This window comes from Myzus persicae, unplaced genomic scaffold (genome assembly GCF_001856785.1).
Source record: "Myzus persicae strain clone G006 unplaced genomic scaffold, MPER_G0061.0, whole genome shotgun sequence".
Lineage (NCBI taxonomy): Eukaryota > Metazoa > Arthropoda > Insecta > Hemiptera > Aphididae > Myzus > Myzus persicae.
Window position 1 is genome coordinate 256260 of NW_019104266.1, and position 26844 is coordinate 283103.

Consider the following 26844-nt stretch of genomic DNA (forward strand, 5'->3'; position numbering starts at 1 on the left):
GATTTTGATACCTAATAAATGTGTATGATAATAATATGTTAAAGTTATATTTTTAAGTGCAATTTCATGGCCATTATTTTCAATCAAAATTATTAACAAAAGTGTATACCATTTATAAAGTTAGTCAATATTTTTGTAAAAAGAAAAAATAATGTGAAAACTTTAGAAATTATTATGTTTAGTATGTAAGCGGTGCTATGTGTAAACTTTTTGGTGCCATTTAAATATTTTAGTCAGCACTGTGTTTTTACCTGATTTTAGTTTAATTGTTTTGTTACAAATAATAGTAGGTACTGTTCTTGCAGCACACATTAGTAGGCTCAATTTTCTATATAAATATAATATGTATAAAACGTAACAATGATGACCACAGGGCAGACATATTTTCATTGAAATTATATTCGAGAGCTTACATATTTTATATTTTTGACCATTGTAACATAATACAGGGTTCGTTTATGAAAAGTTTACAAACAAAATTAAAATTAATAAAAGGGTTTAATCGAATATTTTTTTTTTCTAGTTTTTCAACACATTATTTTTCTCGTTGTTCTTAACACTTGTTGTATATTCATATTATGTACTGATTGTAAATTTAACATATTAGGGCATGTTTGTTAAGGTATATAATATAGTATATATATTATATATACATATATAAATATAAATTACTCATTTTGTTGTTATATAATACTTTTTTTCATTTTTTAAATATAAATCAAACAGTGCACAATGATTTTTATTTTTTAGTTTGACCAACATTTGTGTACCCCAGCATATTTTAGTATCGTTTGTTTGTTCTTTTATTCTGCTAACATTAACATAAAGTACTTTATAAAAATGGCAAGGCCGAAAGTGCAATAAAATAATTTATACTGTGTACAAATTTTTAAGTTAAATCAAAAAAATCAAGTTTACAAGCCGTTTTTATTATTTTATTTTAGATTTTTTTTTTGTTTTTTCTTTTGTTTATCATTTGTATATTGATTGCCAAAAAATATAGGTTATATTATATTATGTGTCTTGACGTTTTTTTTTTCATTTGGTTGTCATTGGATAGTGGCCAGCAGCAGCAATGTGTGACTTTAAATTTTGACGATGTACTTTTTAATCTCGTTAAGTGAAAAAGGTCTGAAAGTCAAATAGATAGCCGGTCACCACACCCATAATATAATCGAAAATTACATTTCCCCGTGAGCGTGTGTGTGTGTGTATAGTCCGTCGAGCACATTCCGCCCAGTTTGCTAAAAATCAAAAGTATTAAAAAGGCCAGCCGCCGATTTCCCGTCCTTCGGTGGCCTAGTCACCGCCCGTCGCGTGACTTCACGCTCTTGTTTGGGTGGGTGCAAGGAGCTCGCTCGGTGTTATTATCGTTCAGCCCGTTCGGATACTCGTTTGTACTCCACTGTACAAGGACGTCTGATAGGGTCTCGTGTAGATTTCCCACGAATTATTAGTATTCCTGTTTTCGGGCCCGAGACTGGCTCCGCGTGCGTTTGGTCTGTGTCTTCTAGTCCGTTCCCGCAGCAGCTCGGGTCCATTGCAACACGACGACGTGTAGCTCCACGGGCGGCGAAGTTATGGGCAACAAGGCGATGACTTTCACCGAATCGCAGCTCGAAGACTACCAGGTGAATAAAGAGTTAATTAATAATTAACGAGTTGGTACGATTATTCCTCAACGGCGCGGTGCGTCGTCTTACACGCACATTCGGCCGATAAGACACGATCGATTGGGTTTTCGGGTTATTTCCCTCCTACGGTTTCGTTTGTTTTCGTTGGTACACCACTTGTTCGTTCCGTCGACTATATTATTATTGTAGCATACGTATCATAATATATTGTGTAGTGAGTGAGGTGAGCAGGTCGTGGACCCCGCGATGATATAACCGGATACCGTGTTACAGAGGGGTTTTACATACGGCTGAAAGTGTGCCGGTATATTTTATCTCCACAATATTACGTTGTCTTCGTGTTCAGACCTTACTGTCGGTGGTGGTGGGAAGGGAGGGGCAAATCATTTTGGTAGCAATCCGTGGTCAATAATATTATTGTATTTCTGAAGACGATTTACAATTAATTTCAGTTGACACGGTTAAATACACAAGATGTTAAATAGAGGGGTGGACTGGGACCCATCTGACCCACTATGAATGGAAAAAATCGGCCCTATACTATTATAACCTAAACTTTTAAAACTTTATTTTTGACCTATGGTTACTCACCAATCACTACAATAAACGGGTGATAAATGTTTTTAAAATTTAAATGTATTAGTGGTAATATTAATATTGTTTGTTATTTTTATTGTGCCTATCATAAATCATAGATAGAATCTAGTGATAGATAGATCGATCATTTTCCTTAGGTAGTTTGGTACGTAATAATTTATGAAATAATTAATTGCTTAATTAGGGAACTTACTGTAGACTTTTTTATGACTATTTATTTGGTTGTACTTGAGGCGACTGATCTTAACGATGATTCATTGGGTCATTGGCAACAGCCATATTTTTTTACATATTTCCAAGTTGTGTAACAAATTATTTCTTATTCGAATGCAGTAGGTATGTTTTTGAAGGACTTCTTCTACATATTAATATTGAATTTTAGATGAGTGGCTGCATTTAAATACTCTAATAACTGTCCAAAAATGTGTTAAAATAGCGAAAATGCGTTTTAATCGTAATAGTGTCCTTAAAAATGACGAAAATAGTGTTAAAATAATTTCTTGTGCAAGCAAAAATTCTAACAGGATTGGACTAACTTATTTAAAAATCTGAACTATACAACCTTAATATTGAAGCTCATATAATTTAGTCTAGAAATTTGTTGTTATTAAACTTTTTTTAATATTATTATGTAATACCTATTTGTAAAAAAAAAAATGGAACTAATCCCAATGGCCAAGTTGCCGAGGGTTATTTCTTAAAAAAAAAAAATTCTAACTTATCGAAAAAACGCGATTCCGATGTAACACCAACTGACCAATAAGTTGTTACTGGTTAATAGTAGTTTAAGTCCCGAACGCATTTAACAGCCGTTAAACTGTAGACGGATAAAGATGTTACCGACGTATTTAAATCATAAATAGTACGGTCTACAAATGATGAATAGTCGGAACAAAATTGTTTTAATTACCAATTAAGTTTAATCTAAAAATGTTCATTATGTATAAATGTCCACTAAAAATTAACGAAAGACCTAAAAATTATAATAATTATTGCTCAAAAAATGTCAAGATAAAAGTTTTCAATTCTTTGATGTACGAAACAGTTTTGTACTTGAAAAGCATTGCCGGGGACTTCTCAAAAATTACAGTTTTCAACATAATTATAGAGCCCATGTTTTAAATACTTAATAACTTATAAGAAGGTAATTTAAGTTGAGCGGAGTGAATCATGTTGGTTTACCACCAAGGTGCTCTAAATAGAAAAGGTCTTAAAAAAATCGTACAATATTAAAATTATACAAGGTGTATTATTCTGTACCAGCCCGGGGGACATAATATGATACCGACTGTGCAATTTCACAGTAGAAAAATGTCCCAGTCCGCCGCTCTGAGCTTTATATTAATTTTGCAATATTTGAAAAGTAAAAAAGTGAGGTATCACGGGATGCCTTCGGGCAGATGTATAAAACATCGAAATTATTTCGTATAGAAGATATGCGTGAGAATTGGAAGGATGGCTTATTAAAGGAAATGAACGTGGCATAATCAAAAACAAAATATGTCCAGATTTTTTTTTAAGAAAACATTCTTTATTTCAAATGCGTATTCCATGTTTCGCTCAGTACCGCGCCAATAGCCCAGCCGGTCTGGCGGTCTCACACTCTCACCAGCCGGCATTAGATGTTTCACATCAACAATATTAACAAGCAGGAAGGACAGCTGCCTATGGTTGTCTTCTAGCGTGTCCGTAGTGTATGGGCAATGACAAAATTGGTGCAGAATACGGATTAGCACATCGATTGTCAAAGGCGATAAATCGTAATCGGTAGACATTAAAAGTACGTAATACTATACAAACACTGCAAGCGGATGAATTATTTTCGTAACTGTACGATAAAATGATATTCGTTTAGTCGTTTGAAAATGCGATATAAGATTATTTATCAAATAACAGTTACATACGTATAAGTTATATTTGTATAAATAATTGAACAATTTGACTTAATTACGTGTTTGGTACTTTTTTCGAATGTTGCGTTCGGCCATTTTTAATCTTGTCTCAAAACGAAGGAAGTACATAGTATACTAGTGGGTAACAAAACAAATAGACAAATGTAAATTGAAATGTAGGTACTCTACAGAATTCCGTGACAAATCTTATTTGTATAAAAAAAAGCATTGTATAAATACGATACGATATGATACATTAGAAAAATGCAAGTGTTCCGTGCGTGATTATTTTTCTGAATCTTGAACACGATATTATTGGATTGATATTATTTTGTTTTTTTGGGGGTCAAAATACCTATAGAGATTAAAGAACGACAGTACTCAAAATAACTAATAAGTATATAATTATACATATTCGGTAGGTAATATAAATGATATTAATAAAAGACAACAGTAAGAAATTAAATCATTGAGATATTCAAAACTGTTGACTTGGCATTGGGCCCCTATATTCGAAAAAAAAACCTGATCCAATCACCTGGTGGGGGGTGAGACTTACACTGGAATAATCGGATATTATATTGTATAATATAGTACCGTCGAATGTCGGCCGCGCATCGCACACTATAATGGAATCCGTAAACACGAGATTAAAATCAAGCATGTGTGTTGATAAATGTATTATAAGTATCTTCCTCCGACTTTCTGTTATTTTTAGATTTCGTTTCCCCGAGACTGGACCATTCCGAGAACCACTAAATTATTTAAATGTAGAACGTGACAAAAACGGTAATATTATAATGTATACATGTATAATATTAAATGGGTTTTTTTTTTTTGGTTGATCCGAAGTCGATGAACTGCGTGAGCATTACACGGAGGGATGACAGCATTTCGTAGAGAAGAGATGTTTATTACACGCGGTGAAGAGCGAGTTTTTTTTTAAATTATTTTTTTTTCTTTCTGGTAGCAAATCCGTAAATATTCCGAGAAAACTATTCAATTTATTTGATAATATTACCGCGGTCATCGGATCTAAAACATTCTTTTAATTTCGGTACCTACTACCTATATATAGCCATATAGGTATAAATATGTACACACACATTCAACATTGTACACGCGCATAGACTATTTATTCCTACACTTTGTATATGACGTGTGAATTTCGTTATTTATCGGGGGTTCTCCTCTCCTCGGTTAATTCTTCCCCCCCCCCACGGTGGACAGAACACCCGGTGATGCTCCAAGTCTTCGCTCCCGTAGCGATGGATGTCACAATAATTATTGCAGTATAATAGGTGTAATCTACAGTAGAAATGACACTAAGCTATCCAAGAGGATAGACGTAGTTCGTCCGCGAATTAACCGATACGACGTACAAAACGACACCCGGAAAACATCGGAGATTCGGTTGGGAAGCTTTTGTGAAGAATACATTGTGCGTGACTATTCAAAGATGGTGTACTGATTTTACTGTATTAAATTATAATATAATAATCACGATGCGACAACACGACGGAAAACAATTCATGGACCTTCATTGAGGTGTACACACACCAATTAATATTTAATAATATTGTAACGCCAAACGCTCGTCACTTGTGTTTGGTGATCATCTGCTTCAGTGGGTACGCTTGTCCGAATCGGTAGGTAGCTCTTCGTTCGATGACAATATTGTATTGGCATATTGTTATTATGTCGCCCCCCAAACTACCACCTGTTCGATGACCCATCCATTTTCGGCTTCTATTTTGTTTTCGTATTCCAAAAATGTATAAATGCGTATGTACATTTTATGTAAATCATAAACGAAGTAATAAATAACTCTGTAACGTACTAACGTGGTAGGATACTACCATCTCGTGGTTGATGGAAGGAGTTGATGATTGAAGAGTATAATTATTTTGGATTTTGGCTTTAGAATCGTTACCTACCGTAGCTAATAGTTATATATTATATAATATTCAATATTTTGTTGTTTGATGTTATTGTAGTGGCAAATATATGATTTTATTTTCTATTTTTAATGGGCAGTGGACCTAAAATAATATCTACCCCGTGTGGGTCGTGGGTGAGTTGATATCTGAGACTAGCTTTATGTATTAATCAATTTCTGAATTCATTTGGCAATCATCGGACGCATGAACTGATTCCTAGCACACATAATGGTTGTCTCCTGAACTTCAGTCTATTAATTGACATAATGGTATTCAGGAAACACCACGGGGTAGTTGACTGACAATACTTCAAATTTGATAACATGACTATTAAAAAGTACCTAAGTTGTTTGATTTAGATGTTGAATGTTGTCAATCGTCGTCATAGTTTGCTTTTTTCATATACTATGGGATTATTGAGATTTGAGAGGGAGGTACAAATTTGAAACTTGTCGCTTTCGACAATACATTAAGATTTTAGTTGGACTCGTGCATCTTTTCCCTCATGAATGCTTCTTTTTACTAATTTTTCACCGATATGCGACAAAACGGAAATCGACTTAATTGCCCGGAATTTCAAATAAGCAATAACTGTGTTAGACACAATCCGCGGTTATTCACACATCCGGAATATCCAATATTAAAAACAAATAATCAACTATCAATTATTATGTATATAATTTTGTTCAGATTTATGTGTGTATCTGTAGAAATCGTATCACACGCGTTTGTTGTTTGATTAAAATCATGAAGTGACAATAACAGAACTCCGGTGTCTCGACTGTCGAGATTTAGTGCCACTTAAATGTTGGATGGGCCGAGTGCACTTTGGGTTTGGACATGAAATATCAATACTGGCTTGTGTTCGAATGTTGAACGAACAGATAAACCCTGAGTATTATTACTATCAATTATATTATTATATTTAACTCGCACGCCAATCGGCGTATAAATAAAATACAATAATACACTGCCGTCTACGGTGGTGCCGGGTCGTGGGCTGGGTCAATTAATAAAGGTTTGTGCTGCGAAAAGTAAAAACTGTACACACTACACAGTATTACATAAGCATTAATGATAATAATAATAATAATAAATAATAATAATAATATAATGTAGACATATTTCTATACAGACGGGGAGTTTTACAATCGAACGCATTTGTCACATTTCATGAATCCCGTGACTCAGTCGTCGTATCATTCATTACTGTGTGTGTGTGAGTGAGTGAGTGACACGAACGGCACAGATACAGTAAATTCATTTTTCAGTTTTTCATTCCTCACAATACATACACCACTTCACAGTGTATATAGCTACACCCGGAAACCGCGATGTGTGATGATTATTTTTTTCCTCCTTTTACAGGACTGCACTTTTTTCACCAGGAAGGAAATACTTAGGTGAGTAATATTATATAGCGGTAGTCACTGCAGCTCCGGTGCACATGTGTGCAAACAGGAGATGACGTGTATTATTATTTATTTGCGTTAGGTACTCTTTATTTTGTGTGTTGTGTTTTTTTTTACCAGCACACGTGTTTATTTAAAGTCGAAGAGGATTTTTCAAAAAATTCAACATTTATGAATTATTTTATTTCATATACGTTTTATAATATAACCGTTATTTTTAAATAGTTTTATGCTTGAATACTTATTGTATGCAAATAGTATTAATTAAAATCATCTAAAAAACCGTTTTGTTCTTATATCAATGACCGCAATACAGCAGTAAACATTTTTTATTCGTATTATAGACCATGGTTAATATAAAAATAAAACCACGAACACTACTATAGTAGGGTACTATAATACTATTATACATTAATGTATTATGTAAATAATAAAATAATTACTGTCTTATGAATTATATTTATTGATTATTAAGTGTTATCTACTTATATAACTGCAGACGTATGCCAGCCAAGAAGAGGCATATAATCTACCATAGATTCTTTTCGATACTGTTATGAAACGACTGAACAAGTTTTTTTCGTAGGAACTTAACCGATTTTACGAAAAGAAAGAAAAATAGTTTTCTTTTCGAATACATATAGTGTTATTGTAGCCTGTAGGCAGGGTCGAAACCTGAATGATTTTTTTAATGGTTTTTGTTATTATTATTTTTTCAGTTCAAATAACCGGTTAAATGCGTTCATAAATATTCCGATTAATTATAACCGGTTAGACATATATTTTTTTAAAGGCTTTAGATAAATAGAGTACATATTATTTTTTTACTACAATTTTGTTTTTAATACATAATATAAATGTAAAAATGATTTGTATAATGTACCCATAATCTATATGCGTGTTGTGTATATACTATTTGCTTTGTACTCTATGCATTATAATGAAATTTCATATACAATGTACATAGGTGGAATTCACATTTGTCCGATGTAGTCACTAAAAATTACTAAACAATTACACTTGCGCCCCATTTACAAAAGTGGATCTAGACAAAAACAATAAAGTAAGTCTAATTATAATAACGAGCATAGCCAAGGGAATTAAGGGTCAGTCCCTCTCAAATACCTTCGTCCTTAAATATTATAAAATCGTGAACTTCTACCGAAATCATATAATATTAAAAACGTAGAACGGGGTTATAGCTCTCGATATATTTGTGATCACTTTACGTCACTCAAAATATGATTACATGACATATTGTGAGTAAAAAAAGTAAATTACCCTTTTCCCACACTCGCATGATTGAGAAACATTTTTTTTTTAGGCTTTAGGTAGATCGCCACCTTTTGGTCTCACCTATAGTTAACCAGTGTCTTCATAAAACATAATTTATCTTTTCATTAGAACAAATGTATAGCCTTGACGGTAATACTATGGTGCCTTAAGATTTAAAAAATAATACTTCAGATTATACGTAACTACCTAAGTAATATGATACAATAACAATAACAATGATGACGACAAAATCAAAATTGTATAATAATTATACTAAACATTAAACTGTAAAAAGATACAGTGAACATAACAAATAAAAAAAACCCGTAAACATGATTTATCTGTAATAATATTTGTGACTACGTTGAATGTTGAACCCTAGTGTACGTGCTTGTGTGCCTATGGCCTCTGCACACGCAACACATTAAAAACTAAAAAGTATTGTACGTAGGTACATTTATTGTAACATAATATAATTAATGAAAAAATTAACAAAATGCAATGATTTAGTGGGTAAATCTAGTAAATCATTTAAGTAAATATTTAGCAAATAGTAAATTACTACTTATTTATATTTCATAGACATGCTATAATATACAGGGGTTTCAACCTTTCCCAACGGGTTACTTAAAAAATTATCTGGTGATCGACCACTATTTATTTGGGTATATATTATTACTTGCAGCATAATAATAAATTGTACAGTAATATTCTTCTTAGTTCTTTTATTGTTCTCCATCGGAAAATTGTATTTTTTTCTTCGTTAATGGGTGAATACTTTACTTTGTATATAAATTATAAAGCGTAAACGTGTTCAAGATTACGTAATCAACCGATATTGGTGTAATTCATTTTTAATATTCCTCTAAAGATCGACTCCCTGCTATAAAACTTTTTTATTGTTGATGCTAAAATGTTTACAGGTCATTTCAAATCATTACCAGGCCACACAAGCACCTTGTTTATGTGTGTGTGTGTGTGGGGGAGATGGGTCAAGTGAAGACAAAAAATGTAGACAATTTGTATAATTTATTTAATACAATGTCACTGAATGAAAATATCATAACTGTTACTATTTTTGTATAGTTATGTGTGCTATTGTTCACAATACAAAATACACTCATAAAATATAAATAAGCGTGTAATAATTAATTAGTTGAATAAATATTTATATAACATTTATATATATTTATATAAACTGAGACCACTAAATATATTGACGGTTCTATAATATTATTATAATATGAACAAACGATTCCTCATTCTTCTCGATATACTGAAGTTTGTAATAGGACGTAAGTGACAAATTGTAAAATGTAAACAACTATGGATGCTATTTTTCGACTTTTTTCCCTTTTGATGAAAGTTATAAATTGTGTTGCTTCATTATTGTCACAATATAACTAGTAGGTAGCCAAAAACTTACTGTGTGTGTTGTGTCTATCTAAAAACTTCTATTTTTTAAATGAGAACCCCCCTTTTTAATGTAAATTATTGAGCGGATTATTTTTTTGAAAATGTTTATAAACATAAATCAAAATTCGAATAATTAGTTGCCTAATTATTAATATTTGTACTAAGGACAATAGTCCTTAAAAATGGTTTTACAAAAATATAAAATAGACATAATATTGGAACTAGTACTTATTATACTTTGGTCATTACTCATTATTGTATATTATTAACGTTGACTGATTAATATGAATGACTAACATTTTCAAATCACCATAGCCACCATACCTTATAAGCCATGGACTCTATCCTTAGAACTCAAAGTTAAATAATTCAAAAACTACTCGTACGAATTTCGATTCGGAAACTTCAAATTTTTCAGAAAAATTATCCACTGATTAATTACAGGTGAAAAGGGGGGTTCTCGTTGAAAAAAAACAGAAGTTTATATCTCCACTGGACACTCCTTAAGTAGTACAAAAATTATCAAGAATTCAAAAATATGGTCTTTATGTATATTTAAAAATTTCTAAAATTCAAATTTGGAACAAATTAAAAAAAATGGGGCGAGCATGCTTGACGAGTCACCCTGTATCACCCTGTATAAGACGCACAAATACATTTTTATTTGTATTTTTATAATACTATATATAGGTATGAAAATAACTATATTGCTTACGAAAAATAAATGATAAATTGATGCCCATCACTCGAATATTCGCGACGCTTATTGCTCATTCCATTGATAATATAAATATTTACAGTAAATTTTCAATTATTATACGCATATCAAATGTGCCAAATTCATAAAAATATTGCAGTGTAGCCAAGAAATATTTACTGATGGAGATAAATATTATAACGTTCTAAACTATCTGAAAATGCATTTATAAGATATTTCCCAAACGCGCATTACAGAGTATTAGAAAATATCACTTTGCAATATTTGAAAATCATTCGCTCAACGCACAATGTATAGATAACATCGTGGCTCAAATCCATTGTAGTTTTGATAAACTTGCCCAAACGCAAATCATCCTTTACTATAATATTGTGAAGTAATAATGAGTTTAGTCCACGTAGACAGGGCCATAGCCAGAGAGGGGGGGTGTCATGGGGTCTGGTCAAATGTCGTCCTGTTATAAAGTAGGTGCATTACGTAAGTTTCGAGTGATGGGTGTATCTCATCATTACGAGTAGGTAACATTTGAATTTAATCATTGATCATTTCACAGGGATACGAAAACGATTCTGAAAGGAAATTTAGAAAACTGTGTGTCAGCTTTTGTCCAGAAGGATTTTTATAATTTATTTATCTATTAATTACACGGTATGTTGAACTAATTGTTTGCAAAAATCATCGCATACATTATACATCATTAATTATCGTTGTCATTAACATATAAAACATCGTGGTCAATACCGATGTCGGATGTGCCTATAATGGGTAACCATAAGCGTAACTATTACGTAATAGTTAGTTACAGGAGTTAGAGTCCTAGAAAACCAAAGTTCAAAATAAGTCATGGGGACAAAACTCCCCCTCCCTACGCGAAAGTCATTGGAGTTTAGTGTCACTGCGTGGAGTACTGTATAATCAAAGTTGAAAATAAACCATAGAAAAAAAGCTCCCTTTTCTCGTTCTAAAAAAATAAAACTAAAAACGAGGGGTGAAGCCTAGAAATGCACAGCATGCACAAATATTTATCGCACATACGACTTATAACTTATTAGTTATAAGGAACGCAAACCTGTATGATAATTTTTTCCTATACTATGGCAATTGAATTTAAAGGAAAATGTATTGTTTTTAACTTACTGTAAAACAGCTTCTTAACACTAAGTTCAAAATTCAAATTAGGTACTAATTAATTCAATTTCGAAACTTTTACTTTGCAATTTTTTGGCATTTTTAAATCATCAGGTTTTTCGTCTTTTCGGTAATTTTTTAAGTTTTTCGATGCATATAGGATTGCTTATACGTTATACAATGTGCAGACCTACTCAATTCCTATTCATATCTGCGTTGCTTTGAAACTGTATTAATTTATGAATTTAGAAAACGTTGAATAAATTGGTATCTGCGCTGATATTTAAAATAAAATATCATAATAGGTATTTTGCCATGCACGCTCCAGTACTGCGGTTTTGTAAACTTGTAAGTTGTAATTAGGTACTCAGACACTGCAAATACGTGAAAATAAATTTTTTTTATTTTTTACTATAAGATTAACATTCCGTTCCGTTTTGTTTTTAAAGAGTATATAAAAGGTACAGAGCTATTTGTCCTGAAGTGGTGCCCAAGAAGATGACCGGAGACGAACCGGTAAAAATCCGTGTGCCACAGGAACGAATCGAACAGTTGCCAGAACTTAAGGTAAGTACTTTTAGACATATGTGTACGTTTAGATTAATTATATACCTATAGACATGTTAAATTTGTATACCTACCTACCTATACATGTATAATATATTTACTAAGTATTTACGTGTTGGAAAAATACGAGCTGTTCAACGTTATTTTCACATTGTCCATATTAACTTGAAATATAACCATTATATAAAATTCAATAACGTATGTATATACTGTAATTATTTACTTCTAAAGTTTTTAGAATTGGTTTAATAACGCCACTTCTACAGCAATGCGTTATACCTATCCACCCACTTAGATTAGCTGATTCGATTGATTCAAGCTGAGATTAGGTTGCACACATCTCTCCGTGATGACATGTTTATTTTGCTGTCGGTCAAATAAAACCAAATTATTATAAAAATATATTTCTATGAACTTGCAATTTATACACGTTCATTTTTGAAGATTTAGAATAAAAGTGCCTATTATTTTAGATACCTAAGTCATAATACCATAGCTCTGTAGTACATTTAAAAAGTGTATCATTTAAAATTGTTAGGACATCTATATATGTTTATAAGGCATACAATTCCCAGCCCTAGTAATCAATGTCGTGATTACAAGTACCTGATTGAGATCAAATCTTTATCATTTATCAATAACCAATAGTTAACTCATACTTCGACAAATTGTATAGAGTGCAACAAAAATGTTTTCTGTGCCTACTCATATTTTTTGTATCGTGTATGGTGCATACTCGGCTACCCCGAATAGGCAAGCTCATCAACCCACGAGTAGATATAAAGTACTATATACGATTTTCCCAAAATGTTACTAATAAAATTCCACAAAAAATGTCTGTAATTCAACACCAAGTATTGAGCATAAGAAGGCACCCACTATAGTATATTAAAAACGTACACAAGAACGGGGCGTTAAAAAAATTTGGAAACGGCCGTTAGACGAATCAGGACTAATAAACGGTAACAATTAATGAGGTGATTAAATATTTTACCTAATTAACGTGCAGCAGTGTTGTCTGTTTATGCGATTGCCAAACAGTATAATTAAAGCGTTTCCAATTTTTTTTTAACACCTAGTATAACTCATAAGGAAACACGTATAGAATCATAACTTTTATTTGTTTGGCTGTAAAGTAAAATGTATATAAAATGTTACTAAACTGGGTATAATGTATATGAACTATAGAGTCTATCCCTCTCAAAATAGGACGGCGAGTAGTATACGAGTCATATACCTATAATTTGGGCTACACAATAAAATTTGGTTTTTGTTGCAGGAAAACCCATTTAAAGAACGCATATGCCAGGTATTCTCGAAAGAAGGTAATGGATCATTGAGCTTCGAAGATTTCTTAGACTTGCTGTCGGTGTTCAGTGAACAGGCTCCTAGGCAAATCAAAGTGTACTACGCCTTTAAGATTTACGGTTGGTTGGCAACTAATAATATTTGTATAAACGTAATAGGTATTATAGACATTAGACAGTCTATACACTATGTATTTCTACTATTTTTTCTACAGTAGATCAGTTCTAATTTCATATTCTGCAGTACCTTTTTTCATTTTTCGACAATTTATAAATTGAACTGTGTTTAAAATACAAGTACCAAGTATTTATAGTATAGAGAATCTACGTGAAGTGGTGGTGATACACTCCGCAAATTTTTAGTACACTGTCTTGCTCATCTAAACTTTCAATGTTTAAATTATATAAAATCTATTCGTTCAGCAATATCCAATATTTAAACATGTTACATAAACATCTTTGAAGAGTATAACTAAAGATTTAACAATTATAAAATTGATATTAGGTATATTATTAAAAAAAAATCCTCAAAAATGAATGGTTTTGAACCGTTGTTATAATTTATTTACAAATCCTCGAAATTGTACGATATTAAGGTCAGTTAAGGTTTCCTGTGTGTATACTGTATACTATTCAGGTACGGTTAATATTATGGATCGACTCCCACCTACAGTTCAACATTTGGTCCATTAACGATAGACCGCGCTATCGTAAAAGTCCTTTTGATCTTTACCAATGATTCAATTCTATTATGTATTTATGTCTAACATATCTACTTTATTCCAATTTGTATGAACGATTCAAAGATTTTCGTATCACAAAATGTTATTTTTAATAACCACCGTTGGTGGCTATAGATTTCGACGACGACCATCACATTGGACCGGCCGACCTTGAACAAGTGCTGAAGCTGTTGACGCGTAGCCAATTGTCGGCAGAGGAGATCGTTCAGGTGTGCGAAAAAGTCATCGAAGAAGCAGACGTAGACGGCGACGGAAAATTGTCTTTCATGGAATTCGAACACGTTATACTCAGAGCACCGGATTTTTTGGGCACTTTTCACATCAGAGTGTAGGCAAACACCATACATTAATGATAATTAAATACCACATAGAACTCGAAATGTTTAAGTTTATTATTTTTAATTTTATTAGTCTAAAAATAGTATGTACAATAAGAAAACTAAGTCATAATCAATTGAGCTTTAAGACATTTAATATTATAATATATTGGTAAACTATAATATAATTACAATTTGGGACATGCGCTCAAGACTTAATAAATGTTTTAAAACGTTTATAATATTTTTTATGGTAGATAATTGATACACTTATTCAAGTGTACAACTATAATATAGATAACCTAAATACCTTTTGACACAATTTCTTGGCCCGTAGTAAAGTGTTGTACAATGAAAGGGAACAAACGAATAACATAGAGGTATGATAAGTTCTCCTAATAAAAATGTTCTTCATTTGCAAATTACATTAAATACAAATTCAGAGACTGGATATGAACACAATTTAAGAAACACAAATGTAAAAACTAATCAATGGGTATTACATAATCGGAAAAAAAAATTGTCAACATTCAATCACTAAATACCATTCTTTAAGTACAATTAATCAATTAATACTAAAACGTTTTTTTTTTTTTTTTAGTCTAACTAAATGATTAATTACTAATTATTTTATTAAAATAATCAGTCAATTATATGATCTGGACAATGTTACAAAGATATTCAAAATTAAGTTTTGAAAAAAAAAATAACTGTGAAGTTAATTATTTGTCGCATGTATTATTTACATGAGATGTTTCAACAGTCCAAATGTTGATAAATATTAACTTAATAATACATAAGTTGGGTTATTGAGTACAGGTATTAATTCCAAAACATTTCATGTTATTTTAGTTCATTCAACACCCCACCCGCACCTATTATTGTATTTAATACATAAGCTTAATTTAATGTGTTACATGCCCTTAAAAATGTTGTCACTTAAAATTAAAATAGTTAGCTGGAAGTAAAAATATTTTGTTAAGATAAACTTGTAATACAACTTTGGGTAATGTAGGGTTATTATTTATAAATGTTACACACTAGATTTTTCAATACTCTAATCGAGATGGAAAAATAAAAATACAAAAAATTATTATACAATTAATTTAAATGTTTAATTATACAAGTTAATAGTAATAATAGCTTAAAAAATGTATTATTTATATAATATTTTAATTTATTTAACTTAATAAATAATAGTTAGACACTATTGACTACTTACGTCAAACCCAATACTGATTTCTTCTAAGCATTGGATTATTTTGTTCTGTACCATCAGCACTGCTACTGTATTCTTCATCAGCAGCACCATATGGATACCTCATATTAAAATCAGTCTCTGGTTCAGTATGTTCTGGTGGACCCAAAGCTATTACTTTACATCCGTGATTTTCATTTTTGTCCATTCTAGGAGATGTGGTCATCAAATCATCAGGTGGGCAAGGTAATGGCATGGGATTCATTTTATCCAACTCTTCTGCACGTTTCTTAGATCGACACCGAATAAGAACTACAATGACAAGGGACGCTACCACCACAGCCATAATGAACCCAACACATAGCAAATAGTCATCACTCATATTTGGTCTAGCTATTTCTACAATATCTGATTTTTTGCTAACAGAAGTTGAAGAGTACTTAAAAGTAGTAGTAGGTAAATGTGGTGTTGTGGTGGAAGGAGGTTCAGCAACAGATACGTGAAATCTCAATTCACCAATTGCTGGTTGCACACCATTTGCTGTTAATAAAAATGGAAAACTGTCTTCTACTGGTTCCAGTACTTTCTTTGCCACAAAATATACTATCCCACTAGCTATTTCTCCATGTGAAAATTTAGTAACATCAACTTCACGTATTACTTGTTTGTCTCCAGACCTCCTAACAATTTTTTTCAATTTTCCAAACTTTGGTTTCCTTAAAATTTTGTACTTTGGATCAGAACTTGTGGATTTTGCTAACATTTCAGCATTTAAAACTTGGACACCAAGTTGTGATTTCAATCCTGTTAAAGGATAAAATGCCCCAGTTTTCACCAAAGGTTCAACACTAACATTTAACCATAAATCTCTAATTACAGGAGATTGTTCACAATGCATTTGAGCAGATAATCTTAATGCATCTGCTGCAGAAGTCAAGTCAGTCTGTCTATAAATTACTCTACCATCTTTTAAATCTTTGTGAGAAAATAATTTTGATTTTGTGCCATTTACATAGATTACACCATGCCTAGGATTCATTGAGATATTGTAAGCGACTGAATCTTTGTCTCCATTTGTTTCAACTTGGAATAGCTTTTCATTTACTACTGTTTCATATGTTCCTTGAAGTAATGGCAAAGGTAACGATACAGTCACATTCAGAGTGACAGGTATGACATAAATTTGGAAGACCTTATAGACTGGATTAAATTGACCATCCCACACTCGGAAATAAAATGTGGTAGGTTTCAACTGACCATCATGTTTGTAAACTACTTCACCGGCATCAATATCAGCTTGAGTAAATCTAATAGAGTTTTTAATACCAGCCAAACAGATAGTACCATAGGCGGGTCCAGTTACAATATCATAAACAATTTGTTCAGGTGGGGTATCTGGATCTTCAGTTAACAGTTCTGATCTAGTCAATGTTACAGATTGCCCTTGAACAAGTCTCAAATTTGGATATGATTGAGTTAAAAAGAATGGTTGGTCGTTCACAGGTGTGATACTTACTGGAATGGTTACATTACATAAAGGAACAGCAGTAGGATCAATGTCCAAGTAAACAGAAAATTCTAAACTGTCAGATAAGGTATCTGAATGATCATGTACATATCTAACTTGATTACGCCGCATATGACCTTGGGAAAATGTTCGTCGATCGCAATCGTCATCAAGACACACATTGCCATGTTTAGGATCATTTGTAAGTTCAATTTTGATAGTTGGAGATCTAATGCCAATGCTATTTACTAAAAATGTTAAAATGGCAGTAGTATTTAAGTCAATAATTGTTGATTCTCCTTCTTTAACCACAAGCTCTTTAGTTTTATCACCAATTAAAAGTTCTTCAAGACCACCAGACGATACAGTGATTTCTAGATTGAAAGTCTAAAAAAAATAAAAATATTACATGAATTTAACTATATATACAATATGGGAGGTTTGTTTATTATCATTTAGTTTGACTTACTTGATTAGTAATTGGAATTGCATATTCACATATGGCATCAAACGTAAAAACATCATTAGTAGTGTTACTGGAAAAATATTTCGATACATGATGATACCACACAGCTGATTCATTTACGTTTTTTTGTGTGAAATTTGTAATAGCCATTTGATTTGAATCTTCATATGAAGCACTCTTGGACACAATGCCATATCTTGGTGCATTTCTTACAATGTAAGTAACCTGATAATTGGGATCATCACATTGAGCCATTAAATGGTCAATAGTAAATTGACGTCCAAGCATTGGAAATACTCTCAGTGGGTTATTAACCAAAAGTTTCACCGAGGCTTGTTCTGTTGTTATTTTAAATAGTGTAACTCCTGTAGAATGAAGACCATCGTGGGCTGACAATTCCAATTCACCATCGCAATGTTCTCCAGAATGTTGAAAAAAAACAATACCCTGATCAATTTGTGCTTGAGTAAATCTCTCAGTACGTTGCAATTCTAAAATCACGTGACCACATCTAGATGATGTCACTACAAAAGTCAAGTTGGAAACATCTGTGTCTTTGTCTTCAACAGCTAAAATAACGCAATTTGTTGTAAAAAAATGATTTTAATTGATATGTTTGCTGACTTACTTAAGTTATCCGAAGTTATGAGCCCAATTCCACCTTTCCAGACTTTAATACCAGTATTCCTTATAATCAAAGGTCTTTGATTGTTCACTGGATTTATTTTAACTTCAATATCAACCGGAGCACTTTCTTTTTCATCAGACACTCCTACTTTAACTGAAAAACTATCGTCAGTACTCTCAGACCCATCGTGAACATACTGAAATACAAAATACATTGCAAATAAAATTAGTTAATACAAACTTTGAATGAATATAATTCTAACCAACCATTATTTGTGATCTCGCTAGTTGTTTAGGACTCCAATAATCTATAGTTGGATCAAAAGTATCAGCAGTAGTTCGCACAATACGCCCGTGGTTTGGAGCACTAACCAATGAATATCGAGATACTCTGTCTGTATAATATGAACTCATAACTGGAAATGTATCGGCACTCAAAGTCACATTTCCTCCCTCAATAACATTAAGCTGGGAGCTTGTTAAATATACATTTTTTGGCACAATCACAAAACTTATCTGTTATAAATAATTTTTATTTGTATTATGAAGTAACCTTTAAGAATAATATTACTCACAACAAGACCATACAATGAAACAACTCCATTCGTAATATCAACGACCAATCGATCAGTACTCTGGTTCATGGTTGATTGAACATAGTAAAGGTGACCACTATTTATAAGACTTTGATTGAAAGTGGTTAAATGGTTGTTTTCCGGACTTCCAGGGTCTTCTTCGTTGGATTCTTTTTCTAAATAACCATAACGCGGAGGTTCTTTCACCAAGTACATAATATCTGAAGGTGGCACCATGTCTTGTTTTACCTACAATTAATTATAATTAAAAATATAAAACATAAAAAAAATAATAGTTTTACTAATAAAATTATATTTTTTTTGTACTTCAAGGTATTGTCTGGTAACTGCAATGGTAGTTGACTCATCAACTATTATTGGAGAGTTCTTAGTGACTTCAAGTGGTTCCCAATAGTGTTGAGGTAAAAGCCTTATATCAAATTCTAATTCTCTAGATACAGTACTACCAGCAGATACACGGATGGTTACTCTATCTCGAACACTCTCCACATCACCATTATGCCGGTAACGTACATGACCTGCTTCAAGTTCTGCCTGACTAAATATAGTAGTTTTTAAAGGCTCAATGTTTGTACCAAGCTCAATTTCTCCTTGGCCAGGACCATTCATTACTTGATAGCTAAAATAAAACAATGTTAAATAAATAAAAAACAAACAGAACATTTATATTATACACTTACTTAATTTTATCAGAGTGTATATTTAAATTTGTATCAGCATAAATATGATTAGTGGTGATAGTAGCAGCTCCTCCTTGCCGTAACATTAACTGAGAATTGTTTAATACTTTTATAAATGGTGGAGAGGATTCAACTTGAAGTTTGAGATCAATTGAATGTTTTCCATCAAATACACCGAGTTCCACAACACTATTTCGATTTTGTTTAGTATCGGCTGAAAACTCATCACGATAAATCAATTTTCCATTGTTGACTTCTTCCTAAAAATAAAAAAGCATATAAAATATTTAGTACAACATAATTAAAAAGTAAATATTGTTCATTAGGCAAGAAATACATACTTGAGTGAATTTCATAACTGTTGTAAAAGGATCATTTACAGTGTTCAAGATCATTCCATTTGAAATTGAGTTTATGGTAAAAATCAGTGATGCTACTGGTGTGTCAATATCTTTGTCTTGACATTGTAAATTGTGATTAGTTATAGTACGATCACTACCTGTGACTACACGCAGGTTTTCCTCAGTCATGCAACTTGGTGGATTATCATTGATCAGTTGCACAGATATATTGACATGGCCAACATACTAAATACAAAATATTTATATATTTAACATGAGCTTAAAGGTATGTAAATTAAAAAAAAAACTAACTTGAAAATTGGCATTTTTCGAAGTAGCTAAAAATTTAAAATGATCACGATTATTTTCAGATCCATCGTGTGAATAAGATAATGTACTATCATACAAGTCATCTTCAGTGAACACGGTTACATTTTTAACTGTACTGTTATTAATAAGTAAATGTAAATAACCATGCTCTGGACCAGATAAAATTTCATAGCGTAATTGATTTACACCAACACATTTAATTGAGATGTGTTTATCAGTCAATGGAGATGAACTACCTTCTATAACCTGAAATAAAGTAGAATTGTTGGAATACAATTATAAAAATAATAGATACATTAATTATTTATCATCAGGGTATAGATTTTAAATAAAATACATTTTATTTTTACGAATATTGGTTATTTCTATTTCCTATGCATAAACCAGGTCCACAATATGTCATTCATCATACAATTCTCACACTATCATGCACACATCGATCTTACAACAGTTTGATGCTATCTCCATGTTCACTAAATGACACTCGCATGATAGAGACTATTGTGCTTTACAATCTTCATATAGACTTGGCTTAAATTCATATACAGTGAAATCTCACCGAATACACTTCCACATAGCAGAAATTTTATTGGCTATGGAAATTTCACAATTTTTGTATAGGGAAACCTCTGAATACAGGACACTTAAATGGCATTTTAAACATCAAATTAAAGTTTAGGCTATTAAAAAGTGAACTATGATTTTAGTACCTACCTCTCTTACTATCTTATCTTGAATGTTTAGTTGTTAAAATGTTATCACATAAGTTAAAGATATTAAATGGTTTATATCAAGTTAATATATAAATAAACTCATTATAAAACTTGGGCTACAAATGAAGAAGAGAGTTGGAGCACACAGCTACAGAAAATAGACAGTATTTCTTAAATAACAAAATTTGAAAGTTGATTTTAAAACTTTGATAAAAATATCTAACTCTCTAAATAGCGGGCACTTCTGAATAATACACAACATTTTGGCCACTAAGGTGTCTACTATTTATAGGTCTAAGTATAGAATATTTTTGATCCTCAAAATAAGCATACATTTAAAAAAAAATTTTTTTTGTAAGTTTTGTACACATATTATATATTATGTTTTTACTACACAACTTATTTGTCAATTATATATTGAATGGATAGATCAATTTATTGTAGATGTGTATTGGTTGTTTTTTTGAAATATTAACAAATCTTACATTTTTATGATTAATATCAAAAATATTAGCTGTATTTATTAGTATAAAATATACATTTTAAATAATATTGCTTTTTAGTTTAATATTTATTATGCTTAAAAATACATGCCCAAAAAAATTAACAATATAAACAAATTTAACTAAATAATTACTTCTAGAGGATGGATAAAAGCAGAAACAGCTTGAATCAATAACGGACTTGGTGAATATTCAAAATTCAACAACTCCGAAACTATTGGTTGACAACGAGGAGCACTTATTTTTACATCAAACAAATCTGTTGCAGGAGAGTATGTGTCATGGTGAAGTTTTAATGTCAAAAGTCCAGAGTCTACATCATTTTGAGTCCATGTTTCACCATCCACCAAGGGTTTATTCCTAAAAATACTTTATAATAGAAAACAACTTTTAACAGTGAAACAAACAAACCTTAAATATAATGAGGCGGTGTGTGAAGTTTTAGTTAATTCAAAAATTATGGAACTTGGATGTAAAAGTATTGGATGGGTTTGTACTTTAATAGAATCACTTTTTACTGCAGTTTCACTAGACGCATTCCATTTTAAAGGCCCAAAGACATCCACAGTCAAATGTACTTCAACAAAATTAAATTCAAATTTATATGTATCACCTAATTTTACTTGGCCAGCCCATAGATCAAACTAAAAAAAAACAATCGTTAATTATTATTAACATTTATATGTATGAAGTACTATTACTCAGTATATTAATTTACTTTAAAGAAATCTTTTGTTGGAGAACCTTCACTATTATGCACATAACTGACAAGTTTTTTTTCTAATTGATGATTATTGAATATAGTAATTTTATCTTGTGCTTGCTCTCCGTCGATTAGTTTTAATGCACCAAATTTTGGATGTTTAACAACCTAGTAAATATAAAAAATAGTATACAAACTATACAAATAGTAGTAGTCATTTTTATTATTTCAAAAAATTTCATAGCAAGTTTTTAAATTAAATATAAATATAAAATAATTTGTCTCCAAAAGCAAAGCTTGAGTACGAAACTAGAGTTCTAAATTAAGTTAACTCATAGATATAAATATGAAACAAAAAGTAACTAACTAATATTACAGGTTTAAGTTAGTTTAATATAAATAAATAATAGGTAGTATTAAATTAAAATGTACAATGAAATATATAATTATTAATAATTTTAATTTTATATTAAACTACAATACATATTAATAGATAAATTCTTACTTTGAATGCCAACTCGAGCGATGGATCATCAGCATTAGTTGTAAATGTTAAGTTAGAAGGACTAATTACAACAGATGATTTATAAGCTAAAATGGCACCTGTATTTTGAACATGAGTCAATGATAAACTGTAAACATTAACAGGTATCAATGTAATGGCACTTTCTTTTTCACCATCAGATACCTAAGAATACATTCAAAGTAAATAATAAATTAAATCAATAAACTAATTTAGTAATTTGATTAACTTTTTTGTTTTCAACTAAAATTAATCTAGATAGGTTCTTACTTTTATAGTAAAGGTAAAATGACCAGTTTCATTTGAAGTGTGTCTATAACCAATAAATCCATTGTTCATCTGAGCAACTGTAAATGTTTCAAGGGGTACATTTGGATTGTCAGTTGTATCTAAATAGCCACCACTAATATTCATTATAGATACAATAAGTCTTTCTGGGCTAGAATCCCGGTCAATCACTACTATTTTATCTTTATCCAGCATTTTCCATGTACCCTAGAAATAATCAACAACTTAACAAACAAAACATTTACGATACATTAAAATTACTTACAAATTCAACAACAAAAAAATGCAAAGTGAAAAAATCAGTAGCTACTGCATGCAACTCACAAAGACACTAAGTATTAACTAAAAAAAAAAAAAAAAACTCAACAAAATTAGACAAACAACATAAGTAAGCATTAACCATGTTTGTCAATAAAAAATTAATATTTTACCTGTGCCAGAATTAAATTGTAATCAGATGGTATACGAACGGTTGGTGTATCATTTTCAGGAGTTATATTAACAGGTAATATAAATCTTTGTCGTTCTTGTAAATAATCTGGTAATAATAAACCTTCATTTGAAGTAAACTCTAGATCAAGTGTAATAAAATCTTGAGTACTTTCAGATCCATCATGAACGTAAAAAACCTTTAACAATTTTTATAATAATAATTACTATAGTCTTGATGTCATACACAGTAGTCTATTTGATATTCTAGTAACCAAGATAACTTACAAGTGCAATTTTAAAACTAAATTAATAATACATTGCCAATTACCCTTACCTCATTTTTTAAAATATTGAGCATATTAAATGTAGAGATTGAAATCCCAGTAGATGATTTGGAAGACTCGATATTCAATTTGCCATGTTTAGCATAAGGTTGAACAATATGAAACTGTACACCTGCTTCTCGAACCCCATAATGATTATAATCTAGTATTAAACTAATAACTGATGTAGTTAAAGTTGCTGTAGAACCTTCAACTACAATCAAATTATTTACTGTTAATACTTCAATAGAAATTGGTAATGGAACTTTTAACATTGCCTGCAAAATATTAATTAATTTCAGTATTTTATTATAAAAATTAGACTATTTAGAGCATACATTATGTGTTTGAACAAATTCTGGACGAACGCATTGTGGGTCACTGTGATTCTCGCATCCAATGCATTTAAAGGAATTTATTCCAACTTGTGAACATCCAATATCAGGTGAATGAACACATGGTTTCTCTGTACATGCATATGACCAAACACAACGAGATATGAGTTTGAACGTATCTAATGCATCTGGTAAGCCAAGTGCACGTCCATCGTTTGAAATTCCTCGAATACATCCTTTAAAACTATTACCTGCTGAAAGCATACCAGAAGCTAATGCTCCACTTCTCATATTTACTTCCAGACCACCAACATACAACTAAAATAAGTAATATAGACAATATATTAACTATAATTGTAAGTGTAATATTATCTTTACTATACTTACTATAGTTGAAAGATCTAAATGTTTTGAAGGCAGAGCTGAGTTATTTAATGCCAAACGATACCTATGTTTGGGTGCATCAATAGTAACATCGAGTCCACCAGCTTCCATAGCTACATTTATAGAATGCCAGACTCCATCATTGATAGTAACATCAGAATATAGTTCAGTGACACCAGAACCCCAGTTTTGAGCAACGCGTATCTTACCACCAACAAGTTCTACACCGACAAAATCCACATTCCCACTATGTCTACTTAATGTTGAGCTTTTTTTAGAATTATAAAGTATTAATCCAATTTCAGATATTGTTTTTATGGAAAACTGCCACCTTATAAATATAAAAACTTTTCATCAGTACCAATAGTATCTATTATAGTACTTATATATGCTTACTTAACATTAGTTCTTGATGTTAACATACTGGGTATAGCCATATAAGCACCATCTTCTAAGAATGATATACTTGATTCTCTTGGTGCATCAAATTCATTTACACAACCCCAAGATATTGAATGAGCATCGGCCCTACCAGTTCGCCATCGTGCTCTACTTAACACATCTAGTACTGCATTATAACGAACATCTCGTAGACAACCACGTAAGCCATTTGTATGGCCTAAGAATAATTCGGAAAAATCTCCTTGACCGCCAATGTACAAACCACCATACATGTTAAGTTCATAGAACCCAATAGGCAGTTTTTCCCTAAACAATATAAAAAAATGTATGACCCAATGGTATGAAACCAATAAAATCTGGAGGACTATTTACCTGACTATGTGTATTTTATCAACTGCCAAATTCAAATCTCCTTCTTTCCGTGATATGTTCACCAAATGCCAGTTGAGATCATCGAGCCGAAGTCCTCTCGGTGATGATATCTCTGATTCACCAGCTCCGAGGTTAATCTTTACCTTAAGCTTACCAGCTTCCAGTAGGACAAAACAGTAGTCTGTTTTTCCAGCAGCCAAAAACAGGAAAGCATCCAAGTGTTTCGTACGAAAAGCAAAACTAATTTCTGTCGTGCTTTTGGCATCTTGATAAGGTACGTTGACATAACTAGATCCATAAAACGATGCTGCAAAAAAAAAAACCGTTACTTCATGTATACTGGCCACCGCCGAACACATTAAAGACAATAATTTACCTATCTCCGATGAACAAAACTGTACGACACAGAGGCCAATCAATAAACTGCTGCATTTTATCGAAAACATTTTAATGGAATCATTAAAAAAGCACTTTTAACAACATTATTGAAGAGTAGTCTAGCCGACGGGAAACAATCGGTGCAGATGGCACAAGTTAAAAATATACCTAGAAGTCTCGAACGCCCATAACACTCACCCCTCGTTACTCATTCACTTTCTGTTAAACTAATTACTAATTTGTCTAAATTTAGCCCCCTTTCTCTAATCACTCATCAGTCCTCATTCAGATCTCCCGAAATGTGATAACAGCAAATATTCGATTTTCGTGAGATCAGTTGCACCAACATTGAAACCCAAAATTCCACCAAAACGTCTGTTTGGTTACGTGTGGTGGTATGGTGTAACCACGATTTAAGATATTATACAACTTTACTGTATAACCCTAAACCCACAGATATATAGAATAAACGATAAACAGATAGGTATTTAATATTTATATGTTTATATATCTGTGTGTATAACACTAACACGGTTTTGAAGATATTTTCTAAGATCGTGCTGTATAATATCCTGTTTATCTCAAATCGTGGGTGTAACTAAAAAAGTTTTATTTATTTATTTTCAACTTGAATTCATTATTCAAAATTAAAAGTTGTTATTCGTTAGGTAAGACTGCATACTGCATAGTTTAATATATTATAGAGTCACATAGACTGATAACATTTAAAAACTGTGAACTTATCCCATCAAAGTTGTCTTAGAGACTAGAACTTTGAAATTAACCCAAATAATAGC

The 26844-nt window shown here is 31.5% G+C and overlaps 2 protein-coding genes across 2 annotated transcripts; one reads left to right on the forward strand and one right to left on the reverse strand.

Annotated features, from left to right (window-relative positions):
• LOC111040608 (calcium and integrin-binding family member 3) lies at positions 1–15466 on the forward strand. The gene is made up of 5 exons (XM_022324552.1): positions 1–1631; positions 7432–7466; positions 12462–12579; positions 13859–14006; positions 14744–15466. Exons 1-5 carry the CDS (start codon positions 1581–1583, stop codon positions 14959–14961), a joined length of 570 nt encoding a protein of 189 aa, XP_022180244.1. The 5' UTR covers positions 1–1580; the 3' UTR covers positions 14962–15466.
• On the reverse strand, positions 14998–26321 carry LOC111040605 (chondroitin sulfate proteoglycan 4). Its single transcript, XM_022324547.1, has 21 exons — positions 26046–26321; positions 25670–25976; positions 25292–25603; positions 24899–25226; positions 24515–24829; positions 24188–24454; positions 23853–24050; positions 23404–23628; positions 23116–23298; positions 22626–22778; positions 22319–22551; positions 22042–22267; positions 20674–20937; positions 20362–20607; positions 20021–20280; positions 19647–19959; positions 19320–19568; positions 19012–19260; positions 18746–18941; positions 18121–18686; positions 14998–18038 (listed from the first exon to the last, which is right to left on the reverse strand). The coding sequence occupies exons 1-21, from the start codon at positions 26113–26115 to the stop codon at positions 16170–16172; spliced, it is 7029 nt and encodes a 2342-aa protein (XP_022180239.1). The 5' UTR covers positions 26116–26321; the 3' UTR covers positions 14998–16169.
• Positions 26322–26844: the final 523 nt, after the last annotated feature.